This window comes from Saimiri boliviensis, chromosome 11 (genome assembly GCF_048565385.1).
Source record: "Saimiri boliviensis isolate mSaiBol1 chromosome 11, mSaiBol1.pri, whole genome shotgun sequence".
Taxonomy (NCBI): domain Eukaryota; kingdom Metazoa; phylum Chordata; class Mammalia; order Primates; family Cebidae; genus Saimiri; species Saimiri boliviensis.
This window is the reverse complement of record NC_133459.1, coordinates 42509556-42529924: the sequence shown is the minus strand read 5'-3', so window position 1 is coordinate 42529924 and position 20369 is coordinate 42509556. Positions and strand designations below refer to the sequence as shown.

Here is a 20369-nt window from a genome sequence, read left to right as displayed (position 1 = left end):
GCTGGGCATGGTGGCATGTGCCTGTAGTCCTAGCTCCTCAGGCAGCTGAGGTTGTGAGGATTACTTGGGCCTGTGAAGCTGAGGTTGTGAGAACTGCTTGAGCTGAGGCTACAGTGAGCTGAGATTGCACCTCTGAACTCCAGCTTTGGCAACAAGGTGAAACCCTGTCTCCAAAAAAAAAAAAAAAAAAAAAAAAAAAAGGGAATGTTTATGTTTGCAGGGGGTTGTTTTGCAATATATGCTCACTCTCCTCTGCCACTAAGGGTCCTCCCCAGAGGAAATGTTTCAGAAGCACTAAGAAACATAAGTTTTCCATTTTGGTTCCTATTCTCAAAAATCCTGAATTTTAGTAAGCAAGATAGGTAAGTAAATAAAAGATACCTGTGGGTATAAGTAAACCATTGTTATATAGAAGAGTATATACGGAGAAGACAGATAATTAAAGTGGTCTTGGGAATTAGGACGTACTGTCAAGAAAAGAGAGAAAGTAGCAGGGCATTCTCACCGAGGATACATGTGCAAGGGTCCAAAGAAGAAGGAGAGCCTGGCACATATGGAGAACTGCAAATACATTAGTATTGACGAAACAAAGACTGTGAGCCCACAGCATGGTCTTGCTGCTAGCACAAGGAGTCTGGACTTGCTGAGGGAGGCAATGGGGAGCCACTGAAGAATTTTCATGTAGATGAATGACACGCACTAGTCCAAGAGAGAAATGAAAAGTCCCGGATGAAAGGGTTAACAGTGGATATAGAGAGGAAGAGTATTTGTAAGATATATTTGGGAAGCAAAATAATAGAGAGTGGAGGAATGTAGCTAACACTAGTTCAATAATTATCAGGGATTTTGTTTTTATGTTTATTTACATTATTGTTAATCCTTAAACAACCCTATATGATAGGTATTATTCCTCCCTTTTTATGAACAAAGAAATAAAGAAATTCAACTAAGAAGTGGCAGGAGGAAGATCTGAATATAGAGCTTTCTGATTTAAAAGATCTTGGACGTTGGTTGTATCTGTTTTATAAAATACACTTTTTATTTTTCCTGATTTCAAAGCCCTTAGAGGGCTTTGAATTTTATAAAATACACTTTTTTAAAAAAAAAACAGACTTCATTTCTTTTTAGTTCTGAATAACAGTCCATTGTCTAGATGTGCCACAGTTTGTCCATATTCATACTGAAGGACATCTTGGTTGCCTCTAGTTATTGGCAATTATGAATAAAGCTGCTATAAATATTCATGTATAGTTTTTGTGTAGACGTAAGTTTTCAGTTCCACTGGGTAAATACTTAGGAGGGTGACTGCTAGAACATATGGTCGTACTGTGTTTTACTTTGTAAAATGCTGCCAGACTGCCAGAGTGCTCCAAAGTGTGCTCCCAAGTGGCCAAACCGTTAGGCATTCCCAGCCCCAGTGAATGGGAGTTCCTACTGCTCCACATCCTTGTCAGCATTTGAGACTGTCAGGTTGGTTTTTTTAAAATCATTCTAATAGGTGTGATAGTATTTCACTGTTGTTTTAATTTGCATTTTCTGAATGACACATGATGCAAGCATCTTTGCATATGGTTATTTTCCATCTGCACATCTTTTTTTGACCATCTGGAAAGGTGTCCTTTCGGTTCTTTTGGCCATTTTTAAATTGAGTTGGTTGTTTTCTTACTGTTGAGTTTTAAGAGTTCTTTGTATATTCTGAACACAAGGCCTTACTCAGATATGTGTTTTGCAGTATTTTTTCCCAAGTCTGTGGCTTTTCATTCACTTAACAGTGAACTTCACAGAGCACAAGTTTTAGAGTTTAATAAAATCAACTTACTGATTTTTTCTTCCTGAACTGTGCTTTTGGTTTTATATCTAGAAACTCATTATCAAATCCAAAGTCACATAAAGTTTCTATGTTACCTTCCAGAAGTTTATTATAGTTTCATGTTTTACATTTAGTCTGTTTAGGTTCCATTTTGAGTTAATTTTTGTGAAAGGTACAAGGTGAATGATTAATTTGTACATGCAGATGTCTAATTATTCCAGTATCATTTGTTGAAAAAAGTATCCTTTTTCCATTGAATTGCCTTTGCTCCTTTGTCATAGATCAACAGATTGTATTTATGTGGGTCAATTTATGGAATTTCTATCCCATTCCATTTATCTATTTATCTATTATTTTGCCAATACCATGCTGTCTTGATGTATCTTGATAGCTTTATTGTAGTTCTGAAGTCAGATGATGTCAATCTTACCACTTTATTCTTTGTCAGTATCATGTTGGCGATTCTGGGTCTTCTGCTTTGCCATATAAACTTTAACATAAGTTTGTTGTTATCCATAAAATTACTTGCTAAAATTGAACTTCTAGATCAAGTAAAGAAATAAAAAATAATAAAAAAAAATTAGCTGAGTGTGGTGGCACAGGCCTGTAGCCCCAGCTACTTGAGAGGCTGAGGTAGGAGGATCACTTTGAGCCTGGGAGTTTGAGGCAGAAGTGAGCCATGGATGCACTGCTACACTCTAGCCTGGGCAACCCTGTTAAAAAATAAAAACACCCAAATCCCCCAAAACCTAATATTGAGTCAGTCTTTCTATCAAAATACTTATTTATCTAGATTGCCTTCATTAGAGTTTTGTAGTTTTCCTCATTTATATATGAATCTATGCACACACACATTCACACACATTTTGTCAGATTTATCCCTAAGTATTTCCTTTTTATAGGCACTAATATAAATGATACTGTGTTTTAAATTTTAAATTCCAGTGGCTTCTTGTCGGTATATAGGAAAGCAATTGCCTTTTGTATATTAACCTTACAGCCTGAAAACTTGCCTTCATTGCTTATTAGTTCCGGAATGTTTTTGCTAATCTTTGGGATTTTCTCCATAGACAGTCGTGTCATCTGTGAACAGAATCGGCTTTCCTTCCTTCTTCTCAAACGGTATGCCTTTTATTTCATTTTCTTGTCTTACCGTGTTAGTGAAGACTTTAGTGTAATGTTGAACAGGAGTGGTGAGGGGGGGACATCCTTGTTTTTTTCTCAATCTTAGGGGGAAAGCATCCAGTTTCCCATCATTAAGCATGATGTTAGCTCTAGATTTTTTGGATCAAATTGAAGAAGTTCCCCTCCACTCATAGTTTGCTGATATTTTTTTTTTTTAATCATGAATAGGTATTGGATTGTATCAAAATTTTTTTATATCTATAGACATGATTATATGATTTCTCTTCTTTAGCCTGTTGATGTGACAGAATGTTATTAACTGATTTTTGAAAGCTGAACCAGCCTTGCATACGTGGAATAAATCCCACTTGGATGCAACATGTAATTCTGTTAATACATTGCTGACCTCTATTTGCTAATAATTGAGGATTTCTGCAGCATGTTCATGGGAGATATTGATCTGTAGTTCTCCTTTCTTATAATGTCTTTATTTGGGTAGTAGGGTAATGTCTAGGGTAATGTTGGATGCATAGAATGAATTAGAAAGCGTTCTTTCTGCCTTGATTTTCTGGAAGACACTGTAGATAACTGGCATCATTTTTTCCCTTAAATTTTGATAGAATTCACTGGTGAAACCATCTGAGGCTGTCGTTTCTGTTCTGGAAAGTTGTTAATTAGTGATTTAATTTCTTTGATAGATATATTTTTATTCAGATTGTCTATTTCTCCTTGTGTCAGTTTTATTGGTGGTTTGTGTCTTTCAAGGAATCCGTCCATTTCATCTAAGTTATCAGATTTGTGGGTACAGAGTTGTTCACAATATTCTTTTATTATCCTTTTTCTTTCTTTCTTTTCCTTTCTTCTTTTTTTTTTTTTTTTAAGACAGGGTCTCACTCTGTTGTCCAGGCTGGAGTTCAGTGGCATGATCACAACTCACTGCAGCCTTGACCTCTTGGGTACAAGTGATCCTCCCATCTCAACTTACTAAGTGGCTGGAATTACAGGCACAACTGGCTAATTTTTTTTTTAAGAGATGAGGTCTCCCTACATTGCCCAGGCTGGTCTCCACCTCCTGGGTTCCAGTGATCCTCCTTCCTCAGCCTTGCAAAGTACTGGGACTATAGATGTGAACCACTTCACCCTGCCTATTTTTCTTTTAATATCTATAGATTAGTAGTGATAATCTTATGTTCACTTCTGGTATTAGTAATGTATATCTTCTCTCTCTCTCTCTCTTTTTGGCCAGAGGTTTATCAATTTCATAGATATTTGCAAAGAACCAGCATTTGTTTTGTTGATTTTCTCTGCTGATTTCTACTCTGTACTTTTATCAGAGCCTCCTAAGTACCCGCTCCCTTTCCATTCTTGCCCCTCTCTAATCAAATTACCTTCCTGTAGCCAAAGACATCTTCCTAAGGGTCAAAACTGATTATGTCACTACTCATCTGCTTAAAACCCTTCAAGGCATCTTTTGCCCTTGAGATGAAGCCCAAATTTCTTCTTGTTGCTATCTCTAAAGCCCCATATAATTTGGTCTCTCCCCATTCCTCCAGAGTTCTCATGTTCCACCCTCAGATCTCCTGGAGTTTGGCAGCATAGAAAAGACAAATACTACATCTTTACACATATATTTATTTCAACTATAGATAAGGAAGAGATAAATTAGTCGATATAACGTATAGGAAATTCTTCAATTGGCTGAGATTTTAAAAGACCATTAAGAAAAACTAGAGAAAAGGTTAGTAACCAAAAACTAATATAAAATGGATTTCTGAAAATAGTTCCTAGAGATCTATAGCCCATAATGAAAGTTTGAAAAAATTACAGAAACATCCAAACATATTTTTTTTCATCGAAAAGGTGGAATAAAAACAATATTTAGAATCAAAAGAAAAGAAAGTAGCCACAGTTCCATTATCCTAACATAACTATTACAATATTCTGCAGTAGTTGTTATGTTCAGATACAATTATACTGACAGGCCTGAAGGTCACTTCATGGTTCTTGACCCTGGGATATTAGAATCATCTGGGAGAATATTTAAACATAAAGGAACCTGAGCCCAGTTCCTGATCAACTAAATCGGAATCTCTGGGTAGTGAGGTCTTGGTTGTGAATCACCACACATAGACATACTCCTATGTACAGACAGATTTATTCTTGGTATCAGTTACCTGGGGAAGTGGAGACTTCTTCAGACAGGAAACAGAATCTTTTATTAAAGCAGTGGTTCTCAGTTTGGCTGCATATCAGACTCACCTGCGCAGCTTTAAAATTCTAATGCAAAGGTTGTGTCCTCGCTCAATGACTTCAGAATCTCTAGAGGATGGGATGCAGGCATCAGTAATTTTTTAGGCTCCCCAGGTGATTCCAATATGCAGTCAAGGTCAAATACCACTGTGCAGAGAGAGCCCTCCATGAGCTGCAAAGTGGGAATTTCAATCTTGTCACGTAGCCCAAGATGTCCAGGAGAAAGTCTTTTAACAGTGGGCTGTGAAAAAGTCTAGATGTCACGAAGCAAAGAACCTAGCCAAATCCTGCAATGCTGTGCTTTCCTGTTGTGAAGTAAGTATGGCCCGGGCTCATGCTAGCTATAGAAGAGAGAGAATTCTGCATTTTGCAAACCAGACTACTCCTTTGGATTTCTTGTCCTCTCAAGGTTAATTTCTCTGATGTCCTCTTTTAATCTTTAGTGAAATATTTTTAGCTTTGCTTAGAGGAGCCAAGAGAAAGTAACCTCCCGCCCACCTACACACACACCCCTTTCCTTTTTTTTTTTTTTTTTTTTGAGGCATTAAAGAGAAGCTGGCCCTCTGAAGTCAGCATGATGGTGGCAGAAGTTCTTCAAGTGACAGTCTCTCCAGGAGATGGTGAAAGTCAGCGTTAGATAAAGGAAGGGGCCATCTGACAATCCTCAACACTGCCTCTCCTCTCCCTAAAAATCTTCTAATAACAATACTTGAAAGATCTGGATTTTGTTATTAAAGGTGGCTCTATTCTCTTATTCATACCTGCTTCCTTCTGTCCTCAATTGATTGAACAAATACCTACTGAATATTTACTATGCACATAAACACTATACTAGGCATTGTGAATACATCTGTGAGCAGAAGATTCATAGTTCTTGCCTTTACAAAGCTTACGGTATAGTATAAATGTAGGATCAAACTGACTGCGAATTTGGGAAAAAACAGAAAGCTATATGTTGAATAGTGAGAAAAGTAAAAAAGTTTGGAGCCAGGCAGAGAAGGGTTCAAATACTGGCTTGATCACGTTTAGTTCTGTGAACACAAGTAAATTACTTATCCCTGTCTATAGTCATTTTCACATTTGTTAAAATGCATTTAAATACCATCTACTTCATAGAGTTGCCCACCATTTATCCATGCAACAAATAGTTATTAATTGATCACTAAGTAATATAGTAGACATTGGTTTTGGTGCTAGAAAATAGTGGGGAACAAAATAGAAAAAAAAAAAAACTGTCGTAGATGGAGACAGACAATAAACAAGTAAATAAAACACACGCAGCATCTGAGAGTGATAGGGACCGTGGAGAAAATGACACAATAAAGGGGAATGGGGAATGCCAATGGGGGATGGGGCTATGCTTTTAAATGGGATGGGCAAGGGAGACTTTATTAAGAAGGTGACATTTGAGCTATGTTCCAAAAAGGGGAGGGAGTGCACAATCTCTGCAGGTAGCTGGGGAAGAGTGTTCCAGACAAAGGAATGAACAAATGCCAAGAGTGTGGGGCTGAAGCAGGCCTGGAGTATCTGAATCACAGCAAGGAGACCAGGATAAAACAATAAACAAGAAGGAGAGTAACAAGAACCAGGGTGTAGACCAGGCATCCCCAAACTACTGCCCGCGGGCCGCATGCAGCCCCCTGAGGCCATTTATTTAACCCCCCCCCTGCACTTCAGGAAGGGGCACCTCTTTCATTGGTGGTCAGTGAGAGGAGCACAGTATGTGGTGACCCACAACGGTCTGAGGGACAGTGAACTGGCCCCCTGTATAAAAAGTTTGGGGACGCCTGGTGTAGACCATGTAGGGCCTTGGTAAGCATTGTTAAGGTTCTGGCCTTCATTATACAAGAAATGGGGAGCTGCTGGGGAGTTCTGATCACAGGAATAACAAGATCTATCTTGTACTTTATCGGGATCACTTTGGGTTCAGTGTAGAAACAGACCACAGAGAAGCAAGTATAAAATCTGGGAGACCAGTTGGGAGTGCAAAAATTAGGTGGGAGATGATAATCGTTTGGACAGAGTGATGATATAGAGGTAGTGAGAAGTGGCTGGATATAAGGATATTTAAGGTAAAGCTAACAGGGTTTAGGATTATTAGGTTTGAGTGTCAAAGAAATGATGCTACAGTATTTGACGTGAGCAATTAGAAGGATGTAGTTAGCAGCCATTTCCTGGGGTAGAAAAGATTCTGGGAGGCAGGGGTGTGAATCCGGAGTTTGGTTCTGGACATGTTAAGTGTGAGATGCCTAATACACATCCAAATGAAGGAGGTAATTGGGTAAATGAGTCTGGAGTGTGGGGAAAGGGAACTGGTCTTGATATAAATGAAGGCGTCATCAGCACATAGATGATATTTAAAGGCATGATACTGGATGAGATTATCTAAGCAACTGTTGTGGCAACAGGTAACATAGAAAGTATCTAGTGCAGGCCGGGCGCAGTGGCTCAAGCTTGTAATCCCAGCACTTTGGGAGGCCGAGGCGGGTGGATCACGAGGACAAGAGATCAAGACCACGCTGGTCAACATGGTCAAACCCCGTCTCTACTAAAAATACAAAACATTAGCTGGGCATGGTGGCACTTGCCTGTAATCCCAGCTACTCAGGAGGCTGAGGCAGGAGAATTGCCTGAACCCAGGAGGCAGAGGTTGCGGTGAGCCAAGATCATGCCATTGCACTCCAGCCTGGGTAACAAGAGTGAAACTACGTCTCAAAAAAAAAAAAAAAAAGAAAGTACCTAGTGCACCATTGGGCATATAATAGGTACTCAATAAATGCTTTCCCCTTGCAGCCATAGGGAACTTGACAAGCTGTTTTAGAAGCAGTAAACCCACATCCTTCGACAGTTCAGCTGGTATAGCAGAGGACTGCAGAGATTTGCAACTACCATCACCCTTAAAAGCAGTAAACTCACCTCAGGCTGTATTTAGACTGCCCAATGTTTATACACTATTACAAATGACCTGGTTTCACAAGACTCTGGGGGTCGTTTGCTTTCCTTTTCATGTTTTTGTGTCTTCACATGGAATTCCTTATGCAGTCAGACTGAGCATTAAAGTCCCCATGCTCTCGCCCACATGGCAACTATAAAACACCACATTGTGGCAGCAGACAGGAACTTTCTCAGAGCACAGAGCAGCTGCCCACACCCAGCAGAAGTAGATGAAACTTCCATTTAATTAAATGTGCTCCCAGAAGGCCCACATCAGCTCAGCAAACTCACACCTGGGCACCAGGACCTGGCTCCTTCAAGGAATCCAGATGGCTCATCTCTCCCCTGGCCTAATGGGCACATTCCTGACTCATTATGCCGTATTCTTTATAACAGAGACTGAGATGTCCTTAGGGTTCTGTCTGGAACGCTCTGCCTCTCTTCCTTTGACTCTTTGTTCAAAGGTCACCTTCTCAGTGAGTTCTACTTTGACTGTCCCATTGAAACTTGCAATCTCTTCAACAGCCTTCCCTTGTCTTTTGCTCTATTTTCTTTCATAGCATTTACCACCTTCCAAAATCCTAAAAACTTTATTTATAATACTTTTTGCTTATTGACTGTCTTGTTCACTGGTATATTCTCAGAGGACAGAATATTGCCTGATACATATTAGTTGCTCAGCAAATCTGTTGATTGAATGAGGGACTGTCCACTTTATTGTTGGGGCAAGAGCCTTTACTCCTGAGCCTTTTCCCAAGGCCCTCAACTTTGAGCTAGACCACAGTAGACCCCTTTCAGACAGGAGATGTGCCCCCTTGGAGGAATGTAGCAGCCTGAGTGCCCAACCCCTGGGGAGACAGGGTCAATTCTTGGGCAACCACAGGCTAGTAATATCACCATCTCACCAGTCTTACATTCTAGCTATTCCTGTTCCTCTCCTAACCATATTCTTCTCAGTTTTCTTATTCTCAAGTCACTGCTCTCTGCTTCTTCCTGGTCCAGTTTCCTACTGCTCCCCTGGCACAGCCCACACTCTAACTTTCCATTATGTGGCATAAAACTGTGTTCCTTTATATCCTCAAACTCTTCAGTCAATGCTCCTTCCATCTTTGCTTTCACAGAAACCTAGGTCTCTTGGGGAAACACCATTTTTACAGCCCTTTGCAAGGGAGGCTGCTCATCCTTTTATACTCCATGCACCCTGGGAGATCCCTGGTTATTCTCTTGGTACTCCATTAATGCTTCCAAACCACCAATATGTCATACTTATTATAAAAAAAAGAAACCACCAGAAACTTGTCTGTTGCTCATGCTATTCAGCAGTACTCCTTTTCCTCTCCCTTCCTGTTCTCAACTGCTTCCTCCTCATTCACTAAGACTTCAGCTCACAGGATAGCCTTTCCAGTCAAGCTTATAAAGCTGTACCTATGGCTTAGAGCTTTCCATTTATTCCAATTAGAAAACACACAGCTGGTGCTCAAGAAGTATCTGCTAAACGAAAGAGTGAAGAAACGAAATCTGGGGTATGGAGCAGGAGGCAAGCTGAGGTCCAGGCCTCATTTTTGGGCGATATCCCTGCCAGTTTACCAGACACTGATAAGGGCTGACTCTCATCCTTGGTGTTACCATTGTCACCACATTAACTGAGACTTAGTAGTTAAATAACTCACTCCAGATTAGAGCTAGTAAGATGTGGAACTGGGCCCAAAAATCCATGTCTGACTCCACAGCTCACACTTTTAACCACCAAAAAGTTCCGTCTTCTTGAACAGTTCTGGGAGTAAAAAGACAAGGTTTTTGCACATCAGTATTCTGAATAACGCTTACAGCACTGACAAGTGATTCTGTCATGTAGATACAAGCAGCAAGGCATTCTCAAAGGAAATAAAAGCCACTCTATTCGAGAAAGACATAATTAAACAAATACAGCGAAGACAAAAAAATCTAAAATGTCTATTTCCAGGGTTTTGAAATATCATTGGACATAAGGTATTTTAAGAGTATTTCTCCCATTTTGTAGGGTGTCTGTGCACTCTGTTGATAGTTTCTTTTGCTGTACAGAAGCTCTTTAGTTTGATTAGGTCTCACTTGTCAATTTTTGTTCTTGCTGCAGTTGCTTTTGGGGATTTAGCCATACATTTTTTGCCAAAGCCAGTGATGAGAAGGGTATGTCCTAGGTTTTCTGCGGGGATTTTTATAGTTTGAGGTCTTACATTTAAATCTTCAATCCATCTTAATTTATACATATGGTGAAATGTAGGGGTTCAGTTTCATTCTTCTGCATATGGCTAGCCAGTTATCCCAACACCATTTATTGAATAAGTAGTCCATTCCCTATTGCTTACTTTTGCAGACTTTGTCAAAGATCAAATGGCTGTAGCTGTGTGGCTTTATTTCTGGGTTCTCTATGCTGTTCCATTGGTCTGTGTGTCTGTTTTTGTGGCAGTATCATGTTTAGTTACTACATCCTTAGAGTTTGAAGTCTGGTAACGTGATACCTCTAGCTCTGTTCTTTTTGGTCAGGATTACTTTGGCTATTCTGGCTCTTTTTTGGTTTTGTATGCATTTTAGAACAGTTTTCTCTTTTCTATGAAAAGTGATACATGCAGCTGTAAGTCATTATCCTAAGTAAATTAACACAGAACAGAAAACGAAGTTATCACATATTCTCTTACAAATGGGAGCTAAACACTGAATACATATGGACATAAGAATAAGAACGACGGACACTGGGGACCACCAGAGTGGAGTGGAGAGTGGGATGAAAAACTACCTGTTTAGTACTGTGCTCACTACCTGGGTGACGGGACCATCCATACTCCAAACCTCAGCGTCACACGATAAACCCAGGTAACAAACCTGCACATCTGCTCCCTGAATCAATTTTTTTTTAAAGGAGTATTTCTATGCAATAGGGTTCCAAGAATGGAAAACACCTGGAGTGAGGAGACAATTCTCATGCGGATGTAGCTGTGCTGCATTCTCAATTAAGGGTGAGACAACTACAACTTGTGGGCCAAAGCCAACCTTTCACCTGTTTTTTATAGGGCCTGTGAGTTAAGGATGTCTTATTACATTTTTAATAGATGAGGAAAAAAATTAAAAGAAGCATATTTTATGACACATAAAAATTACATAAAATTGCCAGGTGCAGTGGCTCATGCCTGTAATCCTAGCACTTTGGGAGGCTCAGGTGGGCGAATCACTTCAGGTCGGGAGCTCGAGACCAGTCTAACCAACATTGAGAAACTCCGTATCTACTAAAAATACAAAATTAGCTGGGCATGGTAGCACATGCCTATAATTCCAGCTACTTGGGAGGCTGAGGCAGGAGAATCACTTGAACATGGGAGGCGGAGGTTGCGGTGAGCTGAGATAGTGCCATCGCATTCCAGCCTGGGCAACAAGAGTGAAATTCCATCTCAAAAAAAATTAAGTAAAATTAAAATTTCAAGGTCCATAAATAAAGTTTTATTGAAATATAGCCAGACTCATTCATCTATGTACTATCCATGGGTGCCTTCATGTTAAAACAGCAAAGTTGAGTAGTTGTGACAAAAAAAAAATAAGGCCCCAAATCTTAAAATATTTACCATTTGGCCCTTTGCCAGAAGAGTTTGCCAACCCCTTTTATAAATAATTTCTTCTGTCTTATCTTCCAGTTCACTAACTCTGTCTTTAGTTGCATCTAATCTGCTGCTAACCCCTTTTACTGAGTTTTTAATTTTGGTCACTGTATTTTTTAACTCTAGAAGTTCACTGCTTTTCAAATGTGGCATTTTGCCTTTTCATAGTTCCCTATGCTATGCATATAGTTCAGTGTTGTCTCTTATTTCTTTAAATACAGCATATTTGTTTTACAAATGATGTGTGGTAATAATTCCCGTTTCAGAAATCTTTGTGGGTACTCCTCTGTTCAGTCAGTTGTTTTACCTGGTTCTCATAAAATCGTAAGAACAAGCTTCAATAGAAGCATGTTTCCTTGTGTGTTTAGTTGTTTTTTACTGTGAGCTGCTCATTTCCTTGAAAAGTTATTTTGTGAGGAATACATATGACTTCCTCTATGGAAAGTCTGCATTTATTTCTGCCAGGTGCTTGGAGGCCAGTCTGGAATACTTTAAACTGAACTCACAGCTTGAGGTTCCCTAGATCACCTGAGTGATGAGAACTCTGGCCACAGATATCAAATGTTTCTTTTCCATTGCCATGACCTACTCCGAGTTTTGGTCATTGTTCTTGCAGCCTTGCTTTGGGGGTGCAGGTTTATTAATGTTCTAGTTTATCCTTATGCTGAGTCTTTTGGGGTTCCAATTTAATGTGAAAATAATTAAAAGATGAAAAATATGGAAGGTAAATTAATATAATGAGAAAGGTCTAAAATTCAATCAGAATTTCAGAAGAGGAATAGAGAAAGAGTGGGGCAGAGGGAATATTTAAAGAGATAATGGCTGAAATTTTTCCAGAACATATGAAATTCTTATACCCAAGAATCTAAATGAGGCCAGATACTGTGGCTTACACCTGTAATACTAATACTTTAGGAGGCTGAGGTGGGAGGATCACTTGAGCCCAGGAGTTCAAGACCAGCATGGGCAACACAGCAAGAGCCTATCTGTAACCAAAAACAAAAAAGAAGAAGCTAAATGAATCCTAATCAAGATAAACAAAAAGGAGGCCTTACATTGGCATAATTATTCATACTTTACAGAACCCTTTCTTTTATTCTTCATAAAACCATAGAAAGTAAGTGCTATTATCTACATTTTTCATAAAGGGAAACTGGGATTCAGAAAGCTAAAATATAATAATTGTCTAAGGTTATATAATACCACCCAGCAGAGACGGAATTCAAATCCAGTTCTGATTCAAGTTCAGGTCCTTTCCTAGACCTCAGAAATAAAATCTAACGCAACCAGAGAGGGACTTGGTAAGGGGAGATCTCAACTTTGTGGAGGAATTGCCCCCACCAAAAGCAGAATCCTTAACTTGGAAACCTCTCTGGAAGTAGGTGAAAACCTTTCTCAGGTATCTGTGAGACTGGAGAGACAGCACTAGACTTCTGAAGACAGCACTGGACTAGAAAAACCTTTGCAGTTAGAGGCAGGAAAAGTTCTAGCTTGTAGCTTAAATTGTGAGTTAAATCAAATGAGGCCAAGCCAATTGACTGTGCTAAAGACCAAGTTAACTCACGTAGCTCAAAGAATTGGTCTGATACACACCAGAAAGCCACACAACAGCCTACTATGTACCACCCAACTGTCAGGAGAGCAGGGCAGGAGTGTCCTCCTCATCGTCCTCTTTTCACTGTTGAAGACGGTTTAAATACTGTAGTTAACATATCCTAGAGAATATGCCTTTTGTTCATCAATGTGATTCAACTTGGTAATTATCTCTTCCGTTCTGGTGGCATTTCACTTGCTTAGGGCTTATACTTGATTTGTTTTTTTTTTCTGTGTGCTAAATTAAGAATTTTCTAAGAGTGAAGCCTGTGGCTTTCTAGCCACTTTCAAACCCCATTCCCCAGATGTTAAGAATTTTCCAAGAGTGAAGCCTGTGGCTTTCTAGCCACAATCAAATCCCATTCACCAGATGTTAACATGCAGCTGACATCTCTCTACTAACCTGGTAACCAGAATAGACACTTCTTCCTTCATAGTCGCCTCCATAATGTATAAAAGTTGGGAGATTTACAATGCTTGAAGTCATAGCATGAGGCACCAGAGCCAAGAAGCCAGATGCCAGACTATTCAGTGGGAAAACCAACCAGCCCCTGGTTTGATGTCTTGTATGTAGGTGTGGCCATCACCATGAGATGCAACTGTGGAAAAGGCCTTATGCAAGACAGGAGAGGAAGGAGACACAATTCTGATCCTTCATGATGTCTGCCTGGTACAGGGCAGGGGACACAGGTGCACAAAGATGACTAACAATAGAAAGGAATCACAGTAGGTAGTAATGTGGTTTTGCAGGGATTTATTGAACGTCAGCCATGTGAGCAGGCTTGTGTGGGTCATGAACACATAGAGTGGAAAGAGCTGCAACTCAAGGCATGTTTGTCAAACAGGGAAGTACGCAGTCATCCTACCATCATCCATCTATCCATCCAGCCAGCCATCCATCCTTCCATCCAAGCGTTCAGTGTTTAATGAGCACCTGACACACAGACCAGTACTGTATAGGTGCTAGAGAAACCAGTAAGGCTAGTAGGGAAGGATGGTGGAACGATTAGATACTCAATACTTGACAGTCCTCTGTAAATTAATCATTTCAATTGAATTCTTACAACAACCCTGCGAAATAAGTTTATTGTCTTCATCGTACAGATGAAACTGAGACTCAGAGTGGTTAAGTAGCTTGCACCAAATCATAAAGAGAATAAACATCAATTGGGATTTGAACCAAGCTACCTACTGTGCCTAGCTCCGAGCCTGTGCCCTTAAAAAATCTAATTATTATGCAATTATAGCATAGTAAGATAATTGTAACAGAGGTAAAAAATTCAAAGGAAGCACAGAAGAGGAGGCAATTTGTGTGGGGAGGAAGTCACTGTTTAGTTTTCCAAGTGGACTAGCAAGGAAAGAGAACTTCAGACACAGATAACAAGCATATGCAAAGGTAGAGGGAAAAGTAGAGTTCACCTGTGGCAAGAGTGGCAGGAGTTGAAGCCAGAGAGGAGGACAGAGAATGATCACAGAAGGCTGTGCATGTCGGGTGCCAGAGCATCTTTGTGAGGCCCCTGCCTCCTGCTGTGACTCAACTGTCCTCTACTCTGTAGGAGAAGGCCTTCCAGGAGCCTTCTAGTCCCTCAAACTCCTGGCAGTGGCCTCCTTCGGTAATGAGCTGCCCGTGCCAGCCAAACTGAAGGCCTTATGTTTGCACCTATCATCCCACCCTCTCCAGCCACTGCAGACTGTAACATGCCCCAAGATTCTGCTGACAGCCTGAGGACAGAGGCCCCAGGGAGTCCCCCATTCACCAGAAGAGTGATAAGAGCTGATCCTTCAAAGTGAGACCCAGCTCTCACAGACCTCTCTGCCACAGAACCAAGGTATCTTCTCATTCTACTCACAGTTTAGAGTCCAGATTCAGGAGGAAGCCCAACCGATCATACTCTGAAAAAGAAAAGCAGAAAATGTCACTGAAGTCAAGCCACTAATGACACTAGCATATTGCATCCCCCACACCTAGACCATGGGGACAGAAAATCCTTGGAAAATTACACAATTCAACTGCTTCAAAGAACACAACTAAATGCATAAACCACAAAACACCAGCTGAACACCTGTTTTGTGAAGGACCAAGTTCAATGCCAGGTATTTCCTGTGCTTCTAGGGCAGCCAGTCCTATGTTGGTATGTAACTGCCTTCCTTCCTGTATCAATGTGGTAATTGGAACTGAAATTTACTAAACCAAGAAACTGGACCCTCGAAAAGTAAGAGGCTCACATGCAATCTCTGCTTCCTCTAAAGCTCTAAACACAGCATTTGCTGAATCAGCCATCTTAGCCATGTCTCTCCATGGCTAAGAGACACGGGTCCTCAAATCCATGCCAGTTCTCTTCATGGTCATCATAAAGAACCAACAGATCAGATTACATAAAGAACAGCAAGTTTACAATAAAATTTAAAGACAAATTGATGTTTGTAACAAGTGACCAATCAGATAAAAACTTTTAATTTATTTAAGTTCCTTACATCTTACCTCATTCTAAAATGAGGTTGAAGAAGTTCTACAAAATTGTATGTGGCACAAGATTTTAAAAAGGAGAAATCTGGGGCCAAAGTGGACATAAAAATAGGAAAATGCAGGTGGGGTAAGGAAAATGGCAAAGTGAACGTCCTAGGGCCCTGTGTGCTTGCTGGAGGAAGATTACAGATCTGTCCCCAAGATGTGCCACAGCTAAAACTAATTGCAAAGCACGGATTTCATGGTTCAGCAGTATCCAGAAAATAAACCAGGAGAGTCACAGCTATTCTTAATACTAAGACTTGAGGGAAATTTCCTGTGTTCTCAAAAACATCTGTATATGGAAAATCATAGGAAGTGTCATGGGATTATTTCTTATGGCTCTGCTCCATAATTGCAGAGAGAGAGAGAGAGAGAGAGAGTGTGTCTATGCCATATTTTGGCATATGAATGCAGTGGCATATGAATAAGGTGGCCTATGAATGCAGTTCTTAGCTAAGCTGGCCTGGCTCAATCTGAGGGTAAAACAGAATACCAAGACCAAAATACTGAATGGAAAAGGCCAGGCAGCAAAGCTTTCGAGGAACTCAGCCTTTAAAAAGCAGTGAATGGCCAAAAGAGGGAAGTTACACATGCTGACAAGTACTTCCCAGGAGTCATTCTGCAAGGCCAATTAAGGCCAGATTCATTGCTTTCAAAGTCATCTGAGCTGTGGAGAGAAAATAAATCCTCTTCTTAAAATTGAAGATACCAGCTAGGACACTTAACTCATCAGAAGGCTTGCCTCCCAAGAGAATACCCTTGAGCAAGTGAAAAAAGGAAAAAGGAAAGCTTTTCCTCAAAATAATTCTGGTTCTGCTCTAACGCAGACAAATGGATGAAAGACTTGCCTTAACATATCAAGAACCCAAGAATTGGTAAGAAAAACAAAAAAGTCTCAAATAAAACTACAAATACAATTTGCAAAGAGTCAGTGTCAAAGTTAAGTGATCTTTCAACAATCCTATTTTATCATTCCACAGAAAGGAAACCTCATCAAATTGCCAAATACCTGTTACCATTTCCCTGTGTGGTGACAATCATGGGGGGACTCTTGTGCCATTGCTCCTCAGACCTGAGCTAAGACTCCCTTAGACAATGAATCCATACTTTGGCAGATTCCTTCCAGAGAGGCCAGAGAATGTTTCCCTCATTGCTGCAAACTCAAATGTCAGGGGCTAAGCAAGAGACAGCGTAACTCAAATGAGGGAAGCGGGAGAATGTAATACCCTCATACAGCAGCTCACACTACTTATTTTAGTTGCATTAAAAAACAAATCTTGTTGGAATGTCTTTTTTTTGATTCACTGTTTTTTCTCCCATATATTTTCTGTATAGTAAAGTAATTGTATCTGGGGTTTATTATTTGGCAGTGGCATCTTAGTTTTGTTTTACACACACACACACACACACACACACGTGCACACACACACGCACACACACTGCATATTAAATTTCTAAGAACTCTGCATTTCTAAAGCAAGTTTGTCCCTTCATGGCTCTCTTGGTCTATCTGTTTTCTCTCTTTCATTAAGAGACAAGAGCAGCACTTTGGGAGGCCAAGGTGGGAGGGTTGCTTGAGCTCAGGAGGTTGAGAACAGCCTGGGTAGCATAGTCAGCCCTCATCTGTTCAAAAAAAAATTTTTTTTAATTAGTTGGCCGTGTTGGTGCACATCTATAGTCCCAGCTGTTCCAGAGGCTGAGGCAGGAGGATGGCTCGGGCCTGGGAGACAGAGGCTGCAGTGAGCTGTGATCATACCACTGCACTCTAGCCTGGGCAACACAGTGAAGGGTCACTGTACCCTTCAAAAAAGAGACATGAGTACCAGAATAATGAGATACTCATGATAAATGGCAACTGGACCTTGGCTCTAGCATCAGAGCCCAGTGGGAACTGGACAGTGCGTGGCCTGCTGAAGGGCAGCTCCCACTAGCTCCTGCTAACTGTGCCAGGCAGCAACACAGGACCCACATTACCACATCTTCTGATTTTTTTTTCATGCCAGGAATCTGGATTTTTAAGGTAAAATTAAGTTTGTAAACATTGGCAAATGAATTCAAGAAAAATGTAAAGATGATGTGGACTGACAGCTCATGAGAGCTGTAGCTGCTCATAGTAGACGCTCAATAAATATTTGTTGACTGTTATCAGGATTATTTGGTCACAACAGTCATAAATCCAAATCAGATTAGTGTAACAGGATGCCAGAAAGAAAATTTTACCCGGCCCTGTAAGGTGATACATTTCAGACACCATAGTGAAGCGCTAGACTAAGATGCAGATTTTCAAAGGAAATCTCTGAATACTTATCACGTAATTCTAAAGGCCTTCCCTACAACACATATAAATAATAATTGGCTGCTGGAGATGAAGCGAGAGATGATTTGAAAACTGCTTTATGGGGAGCTGTGTTATGAACAGGGTAGGATGGGTACTTGCCTCTCACTCCAACCTGCGGAAGGAAGCCTGACAGGGCCGTAAGGTATGGAGAACTCAATGGGCTGGGGAGTAATCTTTGGAAAACTTAAGAGCTAGCTAAATCTCCCAGGAAAGTGCACAGCCAGTTAAAATGAGCCATGGACCCCATTTCTCTCATCCTCAGTCCTCTGTCAAACCCTTCTCATAATGCCCTCTGATTCCCCATTCCAAACACCCAGCCCACCCACTCTACCTCCTGCCACAAGTGAAGCCTGGCAGACCCTACGAGGCTTTTCTTGAGACTCTCCAGGAGAGGCCGCTTTTCTCCCCTTTGCCAAGCACCTGTGGGAAATGAGAATGGAGTGCTTATGGCATACTGCACTGTGGTTTTTATCATCTTTCTGTGTTTGGCATCCTTTGGGTTCTTGGATCTGCGGGATTTAATTACATTTGAAAAAAATTTGGTTCTTATCTCTTCAAATATTTTTCTGCCCTCCTCTGTCTTTTAGGGGCCCCAATAACACATGTATTAGGCTGACTGAAGCCCCATAGCTCACCAATGCTCTGTTCATTTTTTTCCCCCAGTAGAGTTTCGCTCTATGTTTCTTTCCTTTTCTTTTTTTGAGACAGGTTCTCAATCTGTAGCCCAGGCTGGAGTGGTGGCACAATCATAGCTCACTGTAGCCTCTAACTCCTGGGCTCAAGCAATCCTCCGGATATCTCTGCATTCCTTAAGTATTTTTGAGATACAATTAAATCACTTAGAAACGGTTTGAGTCTTTAAAGGCTTGCTTTTAAGCTTTGTAGGGTTAGAATTACAGGCAAGAGTGAATTTTAAGGTTAATTTTTTGCACCATTACTAATTTTACCCATGGCTAAGGCAATACATTCCTGAGTACACTATGTGGTACCCCATTCATTATAGAGTTTTCCCACAATTCCCAGCCTTGTGTGATCTCTAGGGATTATTCTGCCTGCCCTTTTCCAGTGGTTCTTTCCCCAGATTCTGGTAGTTTTCCCTTCCATATGTGCTCATCAGCTGAGAAGCCCAAGGGGGACCTGCAACAGATCCCCTGAGCTCTCTCTGTGCAGTTCTCTCCTCTCTGGTGATCCTTGAATTTTAGTGGCCCTGGCCTCCCCAAATTCTCAACTGTTACCTCGGCTTTGGACTCGGGTTCTCCTTCTCTGCAACGTGGACTGGAAACTCTCCAGGCAGTTGGCTAGGGCAATTACAGGCCTAACTTCGTCTGTTTCCCTTCTTTCAGAGATTAATGTCCTGTACTACCAATTGTTCAACGTCTGAAAATATTTCCACATATTTCTTGTTTTTTTTTTTTTTCAGTTCTCCTTTTTCACTTTTTCTTTATTCAGTCTAGACACCTTGCTCAACACTCAGTTCTGCCTGCCCAATTATCCTTCCATTGCACCCAAACCAAATCTCTCATTCCTGTACAGTCCTCTCTCCTGAATTCCACCTTTTTTTTTTTTTTTGAGATGGAGTCTCACACTGTCGCCTGGGCTGGAGTGCAGTGGCGCAAACTCGGCTCACTGTAACTTCCACCTCTCAGGTTCTAACGATTCTCCTGCTTCAGCCTCCTGAGTAGCTGGGATTATAGGTGCCCACCACCATGCCTGGCTAGTTTTTTGTATTTTTAGTAGACATGAGGTTTCACTATGTTGGCCAGGCCAGTCTTGAACTCCTGACCTCATGATCTGCCCAACTTGTCCTCCCAAAATGCTGAGATTACAGGTGTGAGCCACTGCACCTGGCTGAGCTCCACATCTGTATATCCAGCTGCCTCCTGGACAGCTCCAGTTCAGTGTCCTACAGGCACTTAAAAGCTAAAGCACACCCTCCCAGAGTTCATCTTCATCACCCTTATACACACCCAGAACCTCCTTCTGGATTTCCCACCTCAACAAACAGCACCATTATTCACCCAGCTGTGCAAGCTTGAAACCTCAGAGAATTCCTTTATTCCTGCTTCTCTCTTCTTTGATCTAATTCATTGGTATGTCCTTTTAATTCCATGTTCTAAATGGATCTCAAATCTACTGACTTTTCTCTGTTTCTACTCTCCTTGGCCAAGCCAGCTGCACTTCTCC

At 40.9% G+C, this 20369-nt stretch overlaps 1 protein-coding gene across 8 annotated transcripts in view; it reads right to left on the bottom strand.

Annotated features, from left to right (window-relative positions):
- ST3GAL3 (ST3 beta-galactoside alpha-2,3-sialyltransferase 3) overlaps positions 1-20369 on the bottom strand; it is a 219288-nt gene that overhangs the window by 102440 nt on the left and 96479 nt on the right. For all 8 annotated transcript variants that reach the window (XM_039474161.2, XM_039474163.2, XM_039474162.2 and 5 more), the window contains one exon: positions 15189-15231. In XM_039474161.2, the coding sequence (XP_039330095.1) occupies positions 15189-15231 (43 nt within the window). The remainder of the gene's footprint in view (positions 1-15188; positions 15232-20369) is intronic.